The following is a 17454-nucleotide window of genomic DNA, read 5'->3' as shown; positions in this document are numbered from 1 at the left end:
GCTATCTGACCGGAACGATGGAGCTGCGGCTGCAGATGAAGGGAACGAAGGGACGGAACGAGGTTCTTGAGGCTGTAGCTTACAGCGATGTCGATTTTGCAGCGGGCAAACAGGACAGGAAGTCCGTTACGGGTGGTCTGGTGACGTCGGATCACATGCCAGTGAGTTGGGTGTGTAAGAGGCAAGGGAGTCTCTCTCTCTCGCTACGATGAAAGCTGAGTTTACAGCAGCCTCTGTGATGGCGACGGAAGTGCTCGGGGTGCGAGAACGTTTTGGAGAGCTCGTAGCGAAGATCGTGGAGTCGATACCGTTGTTAGTGAACAACCAGGTTGTCCTGGAGCAGCTCGACGGAGAGACGGCGTCGGCCGAGGCGAAACACATTGATGTGCGAATCAAGTTCGTGGATTCGTACACACGGCGCGGTACTGATGTTTGAGTACAAGCGCGGACATGTTTGCGGATCTGATGACGAAGGCGCTGAATGCACCGAGAAAGGCGGCGCTGCGCGAGAAGATCGGGCAACATTAAAGAGACTGGAGTGACGTCCGTCGAAGGAGGATGGAAAACAGAATGCACGGCACTGCCGGCGAGGAGGAGTGTTGGAAACTGGGTGACTGCGGACCAGGGTTTGGATCTGGACCAACGATTGGGTGCACCGGGCAGCTGCGTTCATTTGCATGCACATGCTGTTAGACACGAGAACTAGGCGAAGGTAGCTAGGCTGTCAAACTCCCTCTATCTTTTGCGCTGTGATACTGAAGTGCGTCAAAGTGCTGCCGATCAGACATTTACAAAGAGGTGATGCGACAGACCGCTGGCTAAGGATGCTCTCAAGAAGAAACAGACGGAGCCTTATTCTTCATTAAGGCCCTGGATATCATCTAAGCAATTACAACCAGCTGGGAGCTAGTAACACTTAAAAAATCTAGAGAGAGCTTTAATTGGTGGAATACTGGAGTTTTTAAGAACGTCGCGTACGTAAACGGAGGCTCTCATCACTCGGTTGTTCTCACTATTGCGGGCGACGTATTCACGTTTGGCTGCGCTGACTCGAGTCGGCTCGGTATGCTCGAAACTTGCAGCACCGGCGATTTCAAGGACCGTCCACAGAAGGTGACAATTTCAAACCCAAGGACAGTGGTTCACGTCAGGTTTGCAGGATCTCCTCGGGATCTAACCTCGTTCTGGTATTAACTGAGAGCAACGCAATCTTTTCTTGGGGACACAACGACGTGCTGGCACTAGGAAACAGAGTCCAACGATGAAAACGAACCGTACCAAGTGGACTGGTCGGAGGCCACAAATGGTAAAGACATGAAAGGCAAGAAGATGGTGTCTGGCAAGGCAGTACTTCTTCGTGTCGAAGGTCAACGTGTTGGCAAGACCCACTGACGAGTAGGCCTTATAATCCACCGCCTGTTGTTATACGCGCGTAGTTGTCTTGAATAACCTAGCAGTAACAAAAAACCTTTTAGGCTATAATGACAGACATTGCAGTATCAATGCAACGATTTTGTTTTTAATCCCTTACTGGTAGCAATTTAAATAGTGTTTCATCTCTGACTTTGAGCCTCGAGCTTGTCGAATGATCTTAAAGTGAAGGGATGACATGAGCCCTTGGAGAAAGCAAAATATCACGTATACTTTGACTTAAGCAGATAGCATTTCAGGTTAACACTGTGTTTGAGGGAGCACATCAAATCACTCTAAACAGTACGCATTAGGCTTGTCATCCGTCTATAGAAAAAATAACATTACAGTCGTGCCTATCTGTCCACGAAAATAAGCTGACTAAAAACGAATTGATAACTCAAAGGTACTAGTGCAGCCGTTTTTTTTTCTCTCAGTGCATTGGAGTGCAATTAAAGTGACTATGAAGCATTGCGGCGTCCATCTTTTCGTCATTTCTTCGGCTTATTTTTGACGTTTCTGCGGTTTATCTTGGTCAAGTGTCGACGAGCGTCAATACCTTTGTGCTGTCAACTTCGTCGAAAACGGCAGTCAAACGCATATAACTTAAAAATTGGCAAATAGAAAAATTACGGTAGGAGCCCCTAATCAGTATTCAATGTTGACAAACTAAAATCAATCTCACTAATCATTTACCGTAGACCATAGGTATTCCTTCAGCAGCAGCGTTTAACAGCGTTGCTACAGTTAATCTCCATACGAGACACCAGAACCGATGTCATACACTTCATTTCCGCCTTAGCAGCCCTCTCCAGAACGCGCATTTGCCTTCCAGCGAGCGTTATCACGTCTCCATTCTCGTCCAGTTGACGGCTGCGATTGCATATTTCCTTGCGGTAGATTGCTTAGTTCCTTTTGATGTTTGCCTTTAACACACTGAAACAACCCTTTATCTGGCTGCACAGGGGGAATACGGTCCGAGTCGTAACAGCTCCATGTCTTCGTGCTCGATAACGCGATCTTCCGTCTGTCGGTGGGCAGGCGCATTATCAAGAACGATTACAATCTTTTTGCCGTGGAAGAAATTGCGGAGCTCTTGCGACGCCTTGACTGCCTTGTAAACCTCTTCGACGAAGGCAACATTCTTCTCCAAACGAATGCTGCCATGTTCCAATTGGTACGTCACCAGCCTAATGTTTGACGAAACAGCACATTGGATCTGGAGGTTGGCCCTTTGGAGGGTGGAAGGCTGAGCACGGCCCTCTCATCTCGCCTAGATCGTCCCCGCAAGCGCTTTAAATATATGGTGTAGTTAGTTTCATCATTTTAAATGATGCAGCTACCTGCGTCTTGATGCTCCTTTAATTTCACGGCGAACACACGTCGTTTCTCGATGTTGCTATTGCTATTACACGTTGTAGGCTCGACTCTCACTTGTTTTACGGTAAACAGCATGCCCTTCAGGTGTCGGCTAATCGTAGACGTGTCCACCTTAACGCCACAGTCCAGAAACAACATTGTCCTCATGGTGTCCAACGTGTAGATACAATTATCATTCAGGTACTCCTCCAGGAGGACCTTAGCTTCAGACGTCATCTTCACGTGCTTCGCGCCTCCCCGACGGAGATGTCCACGCGCCCACGCCATACTATGTCGTAGGCAGTAGTCACATGAATCCTGTTGAAACGGGAAACGGCTAGCCAGTCTTCTCGACCGGCACGATGGGGTTCAAGGACTCAATGTTTCTCGATGAGGGTGTGCAGCGCGATTCGGGAAGGCATCTTGGTGACAAAGTTAGCAAATGAACCAGATCTCCTTTCGTTCTGAGCGACTTGTATAAACCTCAGGCTTTGGCGCAAGTCGAGCAGAGCCTGTCGTTTTGGCGCGAATCAGTCGCGCAAATCTTGTACGAGGTTGATTGCAGTTTTTTTACATCGAATCTGATTAGGGGCTCCTACCGTAAATTTCCTATTTGCCAATTTTTAAGTTACGAGTTTGACTGCCGTTTTCTACGAAGTTGAGAGCACAAAGGTAAACAACCGACCTGTAGCGATGGCTTCTCTTCCATTTCAATGTCACTGCCACTTGACCCATCTAGCGTTTCGTGAAGAAGTGACAGCCGCGCCACATGTAGAGAGGATTTGGCTAGCACAACTTTAGATAAGCGAGGCTTATATGGGCTGTTCAGTTCCACATCCGCTCTGTAGGCCATATCGCCGTGAACTAGCGCAATATGATCCCACAATGGTGAGGCAATATTCGCCAATTCGTTCACCACAGCCGTGAGCGTTGGGAGCATGGGTAGTATGGCTTCATCATGTTCCTCCGATAGCCGCAACGAACATAGGCATAGCGTAAAAGCGTATACCCTCTTCGATACCACTTTTTCGTCATCGGTAGTTTTGCCAGTTTATGTTTCCCTTTCTGACCGGACTCAGCTTGCGATTTTGAGATAGATGAAACTCGACGTGATTTCGGGACACTGACAGTCTGTTCTCCAACATTTGCTGCTAGCTTAACCTCCAGGCTCTCATACTGAACAAATTGGTTCTCGATTTCTCGCAGACTCATGTTAAAGCGGATCACGTCACACGGCTGCTTTTCGCTCAATGGCATATAAACGGTTGCAGAATTCGGAAACCCACTCTTCACTCGGACCAAAATCATCGACACCTCACGCTTCCCACGATGAGAAATCGAGATCAGTAAATCTGCTCCACTTTGGTTTTGTGGGAAAATCCCAGCCCCAACGCAAATCCTCGGTCGGTTTGGAAAACAGCTATGCAAAATGACAGAACCCCACTTGCCAGTCGTCCCACTTGGATTGCCAACATAAAGAGCTTCACGCTAACGAACTTCCCCATAAATTGACAATCAGAGTAGGTTTCCACCTCGGGCTCTGCTTCCACCACACACGAGTCCACCGTGATAAGCAGCACAATGCGAGCAATGACTTCGTCAACGTCTGTTCCGTCCAGCGTCTCATTTAACAGTAGCTTCTTCGGCTGCGGTAAAATAGAGGTTAACAACGTAGACATGCAATCGTACCACACCATAGTCGCGCGCCAGTACCGGGTCCGACGTGTAACTAGCCACATGTCCGCCATTTTCAAAATTCACGTAGGCCAGAACTGCCATAAAATCGGCAGCCACGCGAAGCGCCAGTGAAAAGTTTGAATAGGGCCGCAGCCCAAGCCGGTACAACATCGAAACTACTCCAAACATGGTCATTTCACTGTAGCTTTCCAGGTTACGCGAGTTCTTCCCTGACACCATCTTCCTAGCTGCAAAATTTAGCACGCTTCCTGTTGCTTTTGCTTCGTTGTCGTACTTTAGCATCGGCGCCGCAAACGTACTCTTCCAGAGTAGACGACCCATCGAAATAAGCTTCTCCCACGACTCTTTCTTGTCGCTAACGCACACCGCGCGGCGATTGCGCTCCCACACAGAACATGTTTCCGGAGAATGTCCATGGGTACAGTAAGCTAGGCAGCTGGGACGGCGTTGGTGCAGAATGGACGGAGCTGTTTTCGAACCCAACCACTGATGTGGGTGTTCGGGACGCCTTACGAATAGCTGATTACGAGCGGAAATGTTCCACCCCGATGGAGACCTCGGACGACACAAGATTGGTAGTTTTGGCAATCGATGAGGTCAGGTCACTGCTAAGGAAGACTTCAGCTGGGACAAACCAGCTCTGGATGCTGCGCTACGCACTCAAGAGAGAAAACGAAAACATCCAACAGTACAACCCGAAAGCGGGCATTTTTTGCTGTCGTGGTAGACACAAACCCCACGGTTTCAGATGTCACACGTTCGTTATCAGCTGAGTCATCGTCTCGAATGGACAACACCGATTGGCATATACTATTTCCACCATTTCTGCTGGTACACACTTCGACGGGGTGTTACCTTGACTGTGCATATTTAGCCTCATTGTGGATTTCGCGATGGTACACTTCATTTAAGTGCGAATCCAACTTTCAATTATTGTCGCTTTTTTATGGAAAGGCTACTATGAATCAATTTTTTATTTTGATAATGTCATAAAAAGAGATGTGGGCGACCCCATCTAAAGAGCTCAATCAAAGAGATAAAGAAGAGCAAGATCCAATGTGACGACGATGATCTAAAACTTTATTTGTTAGGTTACGTTTATCCTCAAAGAGCGAGGAAAACGATATCTCATTCCAAAAGATGGTGAAGCTGTTTTGCGGAGTTGTTGGTGAGGCGAAAACGCCGTTCCCTATCGATATCGACGCGGAACAAACGGTGGGCGACTTAAAGAATGCTGTCGCGGCAGCTCTTCGGCACGAGAAAGGAGTAAATTTGCTAGAGATTTATTTGGCAAAGACTGAAAGCACCGGTTGGCTGTCAAAAGAAGACGTGAAGAAGGGGGTTGGTGACGTTACCGGACTGGAGGAGCTCGCAGCGATGACAGCGAGTCTTAACTGTGCGGGTTTGTCGGACCACGATGTCAGCGGATTTGACGGAGGAGATGAAGATGAGGGCAAGGGCGCTGTGCACGTACTGGTGAAAAAGCCGTTCATGCCAAATAAGCGGCGTCGAGTAGTACCGCAGCTAAATATTCCTCGGGTTGATTTGGGAGACAGCAACTACGTTCACCTACCTGCAGAGCTGATCTACTGGTGTGGTTTGCTATCGCGGGGCGACTTGAAATTGTACTGTCGTCCACAAGTGCGCCAACTTTGGGAGTTTTTGAGCCAAGACGTCATTGTCGAAAATGCAAAAGGACATATCGTGGGGCCATCTGGTACCGGGAAGTCTGTTTGCACGTTGGCTTTTACGGCTTCTTTAGATCACAAGGAATGGGATATCGTCTGGATACATGTAAGCCGTAACTTCCCCGTCACTGTTCTGTCTTCTGGCAGGAAGGAGTATTGGATTTTGAAATCGTCGACATTTGAGCTGCCTCGTGTGAACCAGAGAAAGGTCTTCGTCGTGCTGGATGGAATTGCTGAAGGGGATCATCACCGAAAGGTTGCTATTGATATATTGGCCGATCTACGCGATGATGACAGATTCGTTGTGTGCTCGTCTATGGCCACGTTTTGGAAGAGGAACCTGGAGGAAGACATTCGAGAAAACATTAAATGGTATTTTATGTATTCGTGGACAAAAGACGAGTATCTCGCAGCAGTTCGCGACGAAGGTTTTTATAACACTGTCAGCGATAAGCTTGATGCAAGTAGTCTCCTCGAGGTGAATGACGAAAGCAATGAGAGTGGAGAATGTGAGGTCACAAAGCTCGTGAATCGAAAGTTTTATTTTGCTGGTGGCTCGTGTCGGTTCATGTTTCAGTACACGACGGAAGAAGTAAAGAAGGCCTTGAAACACTTGATCGATTGCGTTCCCGACAAAACTCAATTAGTCAGATGTTGCTTCGGTGGCTTCAACAATAGTACGATGAACAAACTCTATGGAATGGTCTGTTGCGACACAGATGACGAAGGTTACGGTGAACGTGTCCCTTTGAGTCCGTATGCAGCTTCGCTTTTCGCGAAAGAAAGTGGCCCAAGTCATTGGAAATAATTATTGCGAATGGAGCCAGCTAAGGTGACCCGCACAGAGCTCTGAAGTGGTGAAAGCGCCACTAAGTCCCAACTCAAAGCAGAGTTGCGACCTGTGGATTATAATAGTATCACGGAGGCACGATGCCGTGTACTTTCGACTCGAAAAAAGGTACTTCGCAAGAAGCACTTGCAAAAGCTTATGTTAAAAATCATTCATTACAAATACGTATATCTTTTCCGGCTTAACCACGAATTAAATATTCATATCAAATATAGTCACATCAAACTCAGTCCCAATCGTGCTCAGGTAGACGGTACTTGCGAATTATAAAATTTCGAGCCATTAAATTCACGTATCAGGATCAGGATCAACCCACTGGTACAATGATTTAGGATCGTTAATACCTCACTGGACAGGGATAGCGCTACTGTATCTGATGCTTATTCGTATTATATAGCACACATGGGTCCCATAAAATTCTGCATGTAAAGCGAATGCTGGCTGTGTTCACCTACTGTAAATATTGTTTTACCGTTAGCCAGGATGTTTAAACTACTGTGGGCTGCTGTCCGAGAGCAGATTATCGCAGATCTATGTGATGTTCAAGCTTCGGGCATTATGGCAGGTCAGTTTAAGCAGAGGACAATTATAGTGAAGCTGGTATTAAATACACGGATATAAGGCACTTCTGAGTATTTCTTGTGAGTTATGTAAGCGAAGTCCCATCGCTATTAGTACTAATAGCACTAATATTAACGATAAATTGAACACTCTTATAATCAAAGGGAAATATCGCCATAGCAGCACTATATCTTGGGTTTTGTATGAAAAAAATGCCTTTTTGCGCTTAAAATGTAGTCGAAATGTACATCAGTAAGCTTGGCATTTTTTAGCAGCCGGTAGCTTATCAGGGTGAAAACGAATGATCGGCTCAATTGGCATGACAGTGTAGCTACTAAATCTGTCTAATGGGAGCACAATTAGTCATCAGGGCCCCCAAAACAAGTTTACTCGTCAAGGCCAATCTGCTTGTGGAGTTGCAATTTCTCAGGAATCTGGAGACGCCCATTATTTAACCTACGGTATTTTCTCGAGTTAATTTTCAGACTACAGGAAGCTGGATCAGGGGTTCGGAATAGACTATTTGGTCTAAATTATTGATAGTAATCGATGTAGATTTTGATTTTTGTATCCGAAAATAATAATCCACTCTGATGTTTCATTAATACTCATACTGATTCCCAGATGCTAGCAGCTTAAAAATACTTGATAGTAGTGCTACTACTGTACATTTAAAAAAATATTGTAATACAGTATACTGCGTACCTTGAATGGGGTTACATATTGAAAAATACGGAGCCAGCCGTACAAGTACCAAGTCGGCTCGTTCAGCGACGTGTGCTTCCGTTTGCTTCCACAAATCGACGTGATGTGGTGGCGGGGATTCCGTTGTGGGCGGCCACAAGCGTCCAGTCACCACCGACACGGAGGCAGTCGAGGACACGAGCTCTGGCAAATGCGAGGTGCGGGGCTCTGGGCATCTTGGGGTAGGTAGAGGCTTGGCTTGGTTGAGGGCTTGGGAAAAGATTGATTCAGCCGCTTTGAACTGCGAATAAACCACTTTGAAGTACGGAGTGCGTTTACTCGACATATTTGTGAAGTGACATAAACTCTAATGTAAAAATTGAGAATAATTTTTAAAAAGTTTTAGTTACTTCACCACTTTGAAGTGGAGTAGCACCATCTTGACCTGGCAAAGGTGTAGTACAATATGAAATACTATCATCAGGTGTGCTAAGAACGACATCAGCAAGTCGCGCTGTGGCTTTACCAGAAATGCTACGTACCGTATATACATAGGTAGCAAAGTTGCTCTGTCTGCAGATCTCGTCTTAATCGAAGATTAGGCATGTAATTCTAAGTGTGCGACTGGGGATCTCATCTCAAATAGCTTCTCAGTAATCCGTGGTCAAGCAGGTATGATTGAATCCTAGCTACTTGCTGTCCAGGAAAAATGTTTGGATTCTTTACAATAAGTACTATTTCTTTTGCCTTCAGCCAAACTACTTACAGTACCAATTTCAAAGTTATACTTCAAAATTTCCGGATGACTCGTAGTGGAGAATGTTGATCCAATGTTGCCCCAGTTCTGATGACATTCGATGAATCAAGTTGGATCTTGAGACGTCACGATCATGACAAGAGAGGCCCCCATTGCGTGGGAATCGCTGGCAGTATGGGGATCAGCAGCAACTTTCTCCTCCACGGAAGACGATGACCCGCTTGCCTTGACTGAAAATGTGCCCTTCCCCGTCCGCGCGTCTATTAACGCCAAGCTTTCACTCTGGCGCGGGCCGCTCTACTGCCTGCGCGTCGACGCCGTGGTCAACTCGACGTGTGAGTCCATGCGCCAGAGTGACGGGGACTTTGACAAGTTGCTCAAGTCTGCGGGACCCGAGATCGCCGTCGAATGCAAGGCCGCTGGCGCCTGTCGCACAGGAGACACTGTACTCACGCGAGGTTGTAAGCTGCCCGCAAAGTTCATACTTCATACAGTGGGGCCACGGTACCAGGCTAAGTATCATAACGCGGCGGAGCATTCGCTACATTCATGTTACCGTAGCGTCTTAGCAGTCACCAAAGAAAATGGACTACGCTCAGTAGCCACAGGATGTATCTACACAATACGTAAAGGATATCCGAGAGAGGAAGGCGCTCACATTGCGGCAAGAACGGTGCGACGCTATCTGGAACACTACGGGGATGACTTCGACCGGGTTATTCTATGTATGGACTCGGTGCAAGACATGGATGTGTATGAGAGGGTCTTACCCCTTTACTTTCCTCGAACCGTGAAGGAGCAACACGAGTCCCAGCGGTTGCTTGCCACGCGCGACCTCGGTGCGTTTCTACATGTATCTGATGCTAAACTGGCAATCGTCATTTCTAAACAGAACACTCATTTCTAAACGTAGGTGATAGCTTTGGCGAACCCATAATTGCAGAGCGTCAGATTCGAATTGGTAACCTCAGTAGCTCGTCAATTGCTGCTGAACAGCACAGTAACCAGCACGAATTTGAAAGATATATCAACAAGAGCCTGCTAAGTAAATGCCCACTGTCCGATGGGTTCGCCGTGGATCCTGAAAACGACAGCGATATTGAAGCATTTCGGGCCATGTACGGTGATCCAGATGCGGAGCGCTTAGACCGACTGCAGCAGATGCAGGCGGAACGCCAGCGACGAGCTGCCGAGGCTGCAATTGAGGAGCAGAAACGACTCGAGAAAGCTACAGCCAGCACTGCTGAATGGGACTATGTCGCTGCACTTGAACGCGCTAAATCGGAGGATTTGTCAGACCTGAAGGCTCTCGGATTCTGTTACTGCGGTGGCGTGGATCTTGCGGGGATGCCTGTAGTTGTCTATCTTGCTGGAAAGTTGCGCGTGGATGAACTGGATATGGAGCGTATCCTTCTGTTTGTGCTATTGACTCTTGATCTGCAACGCGCTGCTCTCACGACAACCAGCTCGCAGTTTAGCGTGCTGTACGTGCAGTCAGATGTGACGAACGATAACCAGCCCTCCGCTGCTTGGCTCAAGCGACTCTTTCGCGTGTTCACTGCGGTGGCTGCACGTCGCGCTCCAAGCGACCAACCACTGCATAATAAATGGACCAGGTCGGCGCTTCGCTTTTTCTACGTGTTGGAACCATCCTTCGGGTTGAAGGTGCAGCTACTTTTGTCAAAGGGATACTGCGATGGTGGCGGGTTTTACGACCAGATCGTGTATTTGCAGAAAGCCGAGATGCTGGATAGCATTGCACCAACTCTTCAACTACCACCGCATATCTACACGTCCGTGTGAGTATTTGGATGTTTATTCGGTTTGAAATACCAATATGCAACTTGCACCGGTCAAAGTGTAGATTTTGGTGACAGTAAATAAACTGCCTCCGTTGCGTTCCATTGACAGGACAAGTCAGTCCACCGCACTAATTGGCGCGGTAAAACGAGGAGAGCGGAAGCAATAGAAAAGTTTACCGGCACAGAAGTCCCCCTAAATAGTCGTTACTTACACCTCATATGCCTCTTAATATCTTCTGTAGTACAGAATCTGTACTATAAAGAAATCTTTAACGTAGTATACTACAGTACGAAGTACTACATTGTACAAGTACAAATTATTTGTTTAGTTGTCTATTCTTTTAGTTTTGTAGTCTAGTAATCTTGTACTACGTAGTACAGTGTACTTGTAAAATCTTGTGTAGTCTGTACGTAGTACCGCTATTTCATGAACATGGCAAAATTTGTGAGTAGCTCACTTCATACGACATTCGGAAGAATGAAGTTCCTGCTCCAGTTCCCGCAGGAACAGAGCGAGATAGTCCTGATCTACCCGTCGCATCGTGAGCTTCTGCTGCAGCGACACGTATCCAGCGAGCTTAAGCAGCTTGATAATACTGGGTGTGGCTTTGAGCATCTTGGAGTAGCGAATGTCGTCGTGCTGCAGTGTACGGAACTTGGAGCGCACGCCCTCACGGTGCAGAGATCGCAGTACCTTGAAGATGGATGTGAGTTTGCGTGCTCGTTCCGTGTCAGATGGACACTCGCAGCGGCAGCTGGCGAAGCAGGCGCGGATTTCTCGTACGGCTTCGTCTACTTGATGTGCCGTCGGGACGCGGTCAGGAGCGTCGTCGCTCCACGAAGGCTTCTCGTAGTCGTAAACTGGCTCGCCAGATGACGCGCCTCCCATTTGTTTTGACTGGAACGGGAGTGAGGAGCTGCGAGGACGCACGAGTCCTGCCATGAGTTCGCGCAGCTCGTCACGTTCATCCCTGCCGACTGCAGGAGCAGGAGGCAGCGGCGATGATGGCGAATCCGCTGGGTTACTGGGAGATGACGTCCCACCTTCTGCCTTCCTCTTCTTGAGTAAAGCGCTCAGATCTTCCTCCACAAAGAACGCATCGGAGCCCTGGTATTTCTTGAATTGGGGCTCACGTAGTCCATCGCTGCTGAGTAGTGACAAGCCGTCGGATGAGTCATCGTAGCTTTCTTCATCCGAGGACGATGAAGCGTAGTCATCATCACCGTTTCTGGTGTCACCAGTTGTGCCCAAAGCTTGTAAGTAGGAGCCTTCCGTGAGGGCTGCAGAAGGTCGATTGGCACCAGGAGCTTGGCTCTTTGTAGTGCTGCCGTTACTGCCATTAAGACCGCCATAAGCTTTGGGCTTAGCTGGTAGTGAATGACGAGCTTTGTGAGGCGATTCCGGTAGTGGTGGGGGTGGAGGGGGGCTGATCGGGGTCTTGGTCACTGCAGGAGGCAGTGGAGGCGTTGATGACCTGGATAGAGACTTCTTTGAGCCTCCACTAGCCCGTACCGGAGTCTCACTAGAAGCCATGACACCACGGAGTTCAGAAACCAAGTCTTCTGTCGTTAATCCTCTCGATCCCATTGCGTCAGAAGGTAGCGACATAGCTCTTGGTCCGGAAGAGACAGAAGAGGATGTATCACCGAGTATTGGACTGCTATCTACGCCACGCTCGCCGAAGATCTCAAAGACGCTCTCAATTTCCATCTGAGCTGAGCGATCACGCACAGCGTCTAGCCGTTGACGAGTTCGTGCTTCCGGTTCCGGCTCGTCGCTGTCGATAACTGACAACTTCCGCTGTGCGTCGTCCAGACTGCGCTGTAAATCGCGGATCTTCTTCTCCAGGTCGTGGATTTCGGTTGCGCGACGCACAGAGTCTGCAAAATTGTATGACGAGTGTCTGTCATCGTCGTCCTCATCGTCGTGCTGGGGCTGGTATGTAGCCATGATTTTCTCATAGTTGGACGCAGAGTATGGGTCTGGGTCATGGGCCGAGCTGTCGTCACTATCATACATGGTCGGATAACTCGCAACTGACGCCGAACTCACAGACGCCGCATCATCATGCTGTTCGTGGTTATCGTCAGTACTTACAGCAACGTGAGACTGCTGTTGCTGGCGTTCTCCAAAGGACAAGAAAGCCTGGCCAGCTTGTCTTGTCGCTCTGGCTGCAGCAAACGTGATACGAGCCACCGAATTAAACTGATCGGGTGTCATTTCGTCGTCGCGTTCGTTGCCGCCATCACGGAACGAGTCTTGACTGCGGTCACTTGGTCCAGAGTAATACATCGCAGGCGCTGCATTAGTAGCATTGGCCAACGCAGCGTCAAAGTTGGAGACGGAGCTCTCCAGAGCTTCACGAATACTCGTGATCTCGCTGTACATGTCATTGTACTCTTGTGTTTCATCACTGCGTTCGTCCTGTCGTTCTGCATACGCTGCTTCAGACATCGTAAGGTTAATAGTGTCTCGAACTTCGCGGATATGCGTCACAACATCTGTAAGAGCTTGCAGTTTATCCTGGGCACGTAACTGCGGACTGACGTCAATTTTACAGGGAGGGTTAGCAGGCTTCAGCTCGGTATCGGACGCTTCCAGCACTTCTCTGGCCAAGTCACTCTGTCGACGGTCTCGATCTCGAGATTCACGCATGTGGAAGATCATATCCTCGTACGAGTTGTGCTGTGGACTACGCAGACCTCGGATGTACGACTCCGTGTCGTTTGAAGTAGACGACGCAGGCTCATCTCCTGTCCCTGTAGCACTCACCGCCGAGAGCTGTTGTTGTCGTGCTCCAGCGCTTGTCATACAAGCAGAACATACACGTAAGTGGGTTATATCAAAAATGGGCTCCTCCAATTCTCGTAACAAAGCACACGACGAGCACACCACTTCGCCACAAGTTCTGCAGTGATGTTTGCGACGGAAATAAAAGCCTCGTAAGCAGACAGCACACGCCTTACGGTCTGAATTGGGTACCCATTGCCATTGCTCCACAAATCGAAGACTGCTCACTCTCTGCCGTGCCACAAGCCCCGGGATCTTGGCTACAGCGCACACTGTCTTCTTCATAAGCTCCTCTAGAACCCCACGTACGATCGGATTTAGATCTCCGTCGATCTGGCAGATCGAAGTCACCTTAAACGTGTTCGGCTGGTGTGTTTTCGACACGATGATACCCATTCTGGACAGATAACCTCTCGCGATGCCGAAATTCTCTAAAGTTGGTACTTCTCGATCTCTGGAAATCGATTCCTGGACACAAAAGCCCACGACATTCGAGCCAGGATGCGGTTTCTTCTTCCCTGCGTACTCTAAGTAGCAAAAATCCAAGAGTTTCTCGTCTTCTCCATGTCGTGGCCGGTGTGTCTTAAAGGCGTGCCACTTTATAGCACGATACGAGTACGAGGCTCTAGTTGGCGTTCTATCGGTGGCGTCGCTACCAGATCGCGCAGATTGTTGCGGGAAGGTGAACAACGTTCTGCCGTCCACAAACGCGTCGCCGTGCATATACCGCATGGCTTTCCTGAAATCTTTCGTCTTGACCTTAGCGACTGCTCGCAGGATCTCGTCCACTTTCGTGTCCGTGAGCTGGACACTGGCCTTGAGCAACGTAGACGCGTGTGTGGACTTGTTGGTCGGCTGGAAGTCCAGGAAATTGGCGCGCTGGCAGGAAACGGACGGCTCGTCCTTAGGCTCAAGACTGAGACGAGTTCGCCCCGGGAGACGCGATCTATGGCTACGGTACGCGGATCCGTCGGTACTGCTCCACTTGTACGCACAGTCAGCGTCCTCAATGATGCGGATAAGCTGCGTCACGCGCTCCCTGCCAAGCCGCTTGTAGTACTTTACCTCCTCTCGGCTCAGCGCTATCTGCGGGAAGAAGCCATCATGCAGGGGAAACTCAAGCATAACTGAGTGCGGAATCCGTTGCCTTCAATGCGGAATCGGTGCAGCTGCGTGCAACTTGAAGGCTGAATGGGGTGTGGTAGGTTAGGGTGTTGCCTTTTTCCCCAGTCGAGCTTTTAACGCCGTAGGTGGTCAAAATGTGCGCTGTTGCCTAGATGTATCCTGCGACGGAGGAATCGGAGAGTGAACGGCCGAGTGGCTCGCGTTGGTGCGCGCGAAACGCTGGGGTCCGTACTGAGGGGAAGAGGCGGCTTCCGGTAAGGAGCCATGTCGTGCAATTGTGCCTGCGAGCGAGCTTTGGAAGGCGGGCGATTGGTCGAAAACCGGCCAGAAAGGACGCGGCCGTTGCCAGTGACGATGGGTACAGATGCGATGTTTGCGACAAAGTGTCGAGTTGACTGTCCTGTTCCTCTTGACTCGGATAGAGAGAAGATCATGTGGCTGGCTGTCACGCTGCTCATAATTTGTCGACAGGCAGTTTTTGGTTTGTCGCCTTTAGATGTGACGAGCGCGTTTCCAGAGAAAAATGCAGGCTGGGAAATCTGCTGCTCCGTGAAGGGGTGCGCACGGACGTGAACGATGGGTGATGGCGACTGCAAGATACCCTTCCGCAAGTATACAGCGAGACACCGAGAGGACGCCGCGCTCGTGGCGGCTGTCAGGCTGTGGAAAATGCCGATTATTAGTTTAGTTACTAGCGCTGCGCAATGTAGCGCTGATCGTACTGATCATCACTGCGCAACGTAGCGGTTTTTAACTGCCCCCGAGCAGTCCAGTTTCGGATTTGGTGCTTGGAGCGCAGCGACATACACCTCCTGCTTCTACCAGCTGTTTCACAGCAAGCACCGCTGTGAGTCAGTCGCGGTGGTGATGACAAGCACAACAAGAGGCATGCAAGTGCACTACTGTTGCTGAATACGGAAGCTTATTCATAGGGAAACCTTAGTCCACGACTAACGAATTGAACATTAGGAGAAAATGCACATGTGCATTGGGCGTACAGGCAGTGCGCGATCTCACTGAGAAGCGCCATTATCTTTCGATTCGAAGTCGTTGGCGCCGTACAGTATTGGTCATGCGCTGAGTTCAAGTGACGTTTTAAAGAGACACTTTTAATCCTGTCGCGTTTTCTAAAGTAAATCACAGCGGGATGTCTCGCCATTTTATAAGGGTTAAGCATTCCAATTGAAACTTGAAGTATTAACTCAAGTACAAGCATGACACAAACATTAATAATATTTCTTAAATAGCTGCTTTCGTTTATATTCTTTATCAAGCGGTTAATATCCAACGAGCACAAACCTCACTGTAGTGTTGGCTTCCTCAAGGTCATCATCTTCCATTCCACCGCCCAATGTATCGTGGCAGCGCCACGCGAGACCTTAGTAGCGTTTCATTTGGCATATCTTTTCGACATGCGAGCAGGGATCCTAAATAAATATTTACTGAAAATATGTTTCTTAAGCGTAAGAAAATAACTTGTTTTATGGGCTATCACAATTTATAAATTTATTTATGGATTTTGTGGATTCCTTCACGAAATTTATTGTCCTCTAACATCTTGCGCTAGAGGAAGTTAGCTTCCGAAAGTATACAAACTCTCAGTGGACGGCAGTTCACATGTCCCCTTTTATAGCGAAGTGACCTATTTAAGGTAGAATGTAAACTGAGTGTATTTATAGGTAGATAAAGCTTGTGTTAAATACAAAGTGTAAGTCACCTATAGAAAAGCAATGTCATCAGCCAATGGTTGGCTTTGGACGATCTTGGTACCTTGTACAGTACCAAATATCCCGAAGTATGACATGTCATACTCCATGTAACTAGGGGTACACGAAGGGCTACGTACCTCGTTACATCCTCCCCCACTTAGGTTCGGCTTACCGACCAATCAGAATGAAGAAGTGCTCGTCACAAACTTTCATTCTCAAAGTCGAAAAACATCGACTTTGCCGCGCGAGCGCGGCATAGGCTCACTTCACAGTTAGAGCCTCGAGCAGCTGTCTGTGCGCTCCTCGTCTTGGTCTCCACTTCGACCGTTTGTCATGCCTCGTGGCACTGCGAAGAGCGGTGCGAAGACACGCTCCAAGGCTGCTGGCGGAAAGGCGCAAGCCAAGAGCACTAAGCCTCACGGCAAAGGCTCGGCGCTTCAGGAGGCTACTCAGGTGGCCTCCGAGGCGATCGACTCATCGGGTGACGCGGCTGTGGGCAAGCGACCAAGCAAGCGCCGCAGCCCGTCGCCCTCGGCCACTCCAGACAATCGTCCGAACCCTCGGCTCGCTGAACGTGAGTTCGACTCTGGCAGTGAGGACGAAGCCGACCAGTCTCCTCACGGTCAAGACGCCGTACGTCGCGTGTCGATCTAGATACAACGGTATCAGTTGTCTGCACTGTCACGCTTGGCCATTCTCTCCTTGCCCTTGAGAACATCTTCGATGATCTCTTCGAGCTCGTGAATGTCGGCGACTCGAGCGTGGTAGAGACTCTCCGCCAGCTTGTCATCATCGCATGTTGCCAGGAACTGCTGTACGTGTTCTTTCGCGTCGCGACCACTCTTCTCGAAGTGTAGATGAGCGGTCCGAGCATAGCCATTCAGCCTGTTTATGTAGTCGCACAGATGTTCATTACGTTCCCGCTTGGCGGAGTAGTAACGCGACAGTGCCGTCTGCGTGAAGAGAGAGAGCACGCACGATGCTCCTGTGGGCTCTGCGGATGGGGCACAGCCCAGTGCC

At 49.0% G+C, this 17454-nt stretch overlaps 3 protein-coding genes across 3 annotated transcripts; 2 read left to right on the top strand and 1 right to left on the bottom strand.

The window, feature by feature from the left end:
• Positions 1-5607: 5607 nt before the first annotated feature.
• PITG_23025 (crinkler (CRN) family protein, putative) lies at positions 5608-6963 on the top strand (the record flags this gene model as incomplete). The annotated part of the gene is made up of 1 exon (XM_002898576.1): positions 5608-6963. One exon carries the CDS (start codon positions 5608-5610, stop codon positions 6961-6963), a length of 1356 nt encoding a protein of 451 aa, XP_002898622.1.
• A 2177-nt stretch (positions 6964-9140) lies between these two features.
• PITG_14744 (uncharacterized protein) lies at positions 9141-10810 on the top strand (the record flags this gene model as incomplete). The annotated part of the gene is made up of 3 exons (XM_002898575.1): positions 9141-9846; positions 9921-9984; positions 10102-10810. 3 exons carry the CDS (start codon positions 9141-9143, stop codon positions 10808-10810), a joined length of 1479 nt encoding a protein of 492 aa, XP_002898621.1.
• Positions 10811-11263: 453 nt separating this feature from the next.
• PITG_14743 (uncharacterized protein) lies at positions 11264-16065 on the bottom strand (the record flags this gene model as incomplete). Its single annotated transcript, XM_002898574.1, has 5 exons — positions 11264-12880; positions 12908-13591; positions 13910-14682; positions 14958-15385; positions 16025-16065. 5 exons carry the CDS (start codon positions 16063-16065, stop codon positions 11264-11266), a joined length of 3543 nt encoding a protein of 1180 aa, XP_002898620.1.
• Positions 16066-17454: the final 1389 nt, after the last annotated feature.

The sequence above is a fragment of the Phytophthora infestans genome, genomic scaffold (assembly GCF_000142945.1).
Source record: "Phytophthora infestans T30-4 supercont1.36 genomic scaffold, whole genome shotgun sequence".
Classification (NCBI taxonomy): domain Eukaryota; phylum Oomycota; class Peronosporomycetes; order Peronosporales; family Peronosporaceae; genus Phytophthora; species Phytophthora infestans.
This window is presented reverse-complemented; position numbering and strand designations above follow the sequence as displayed.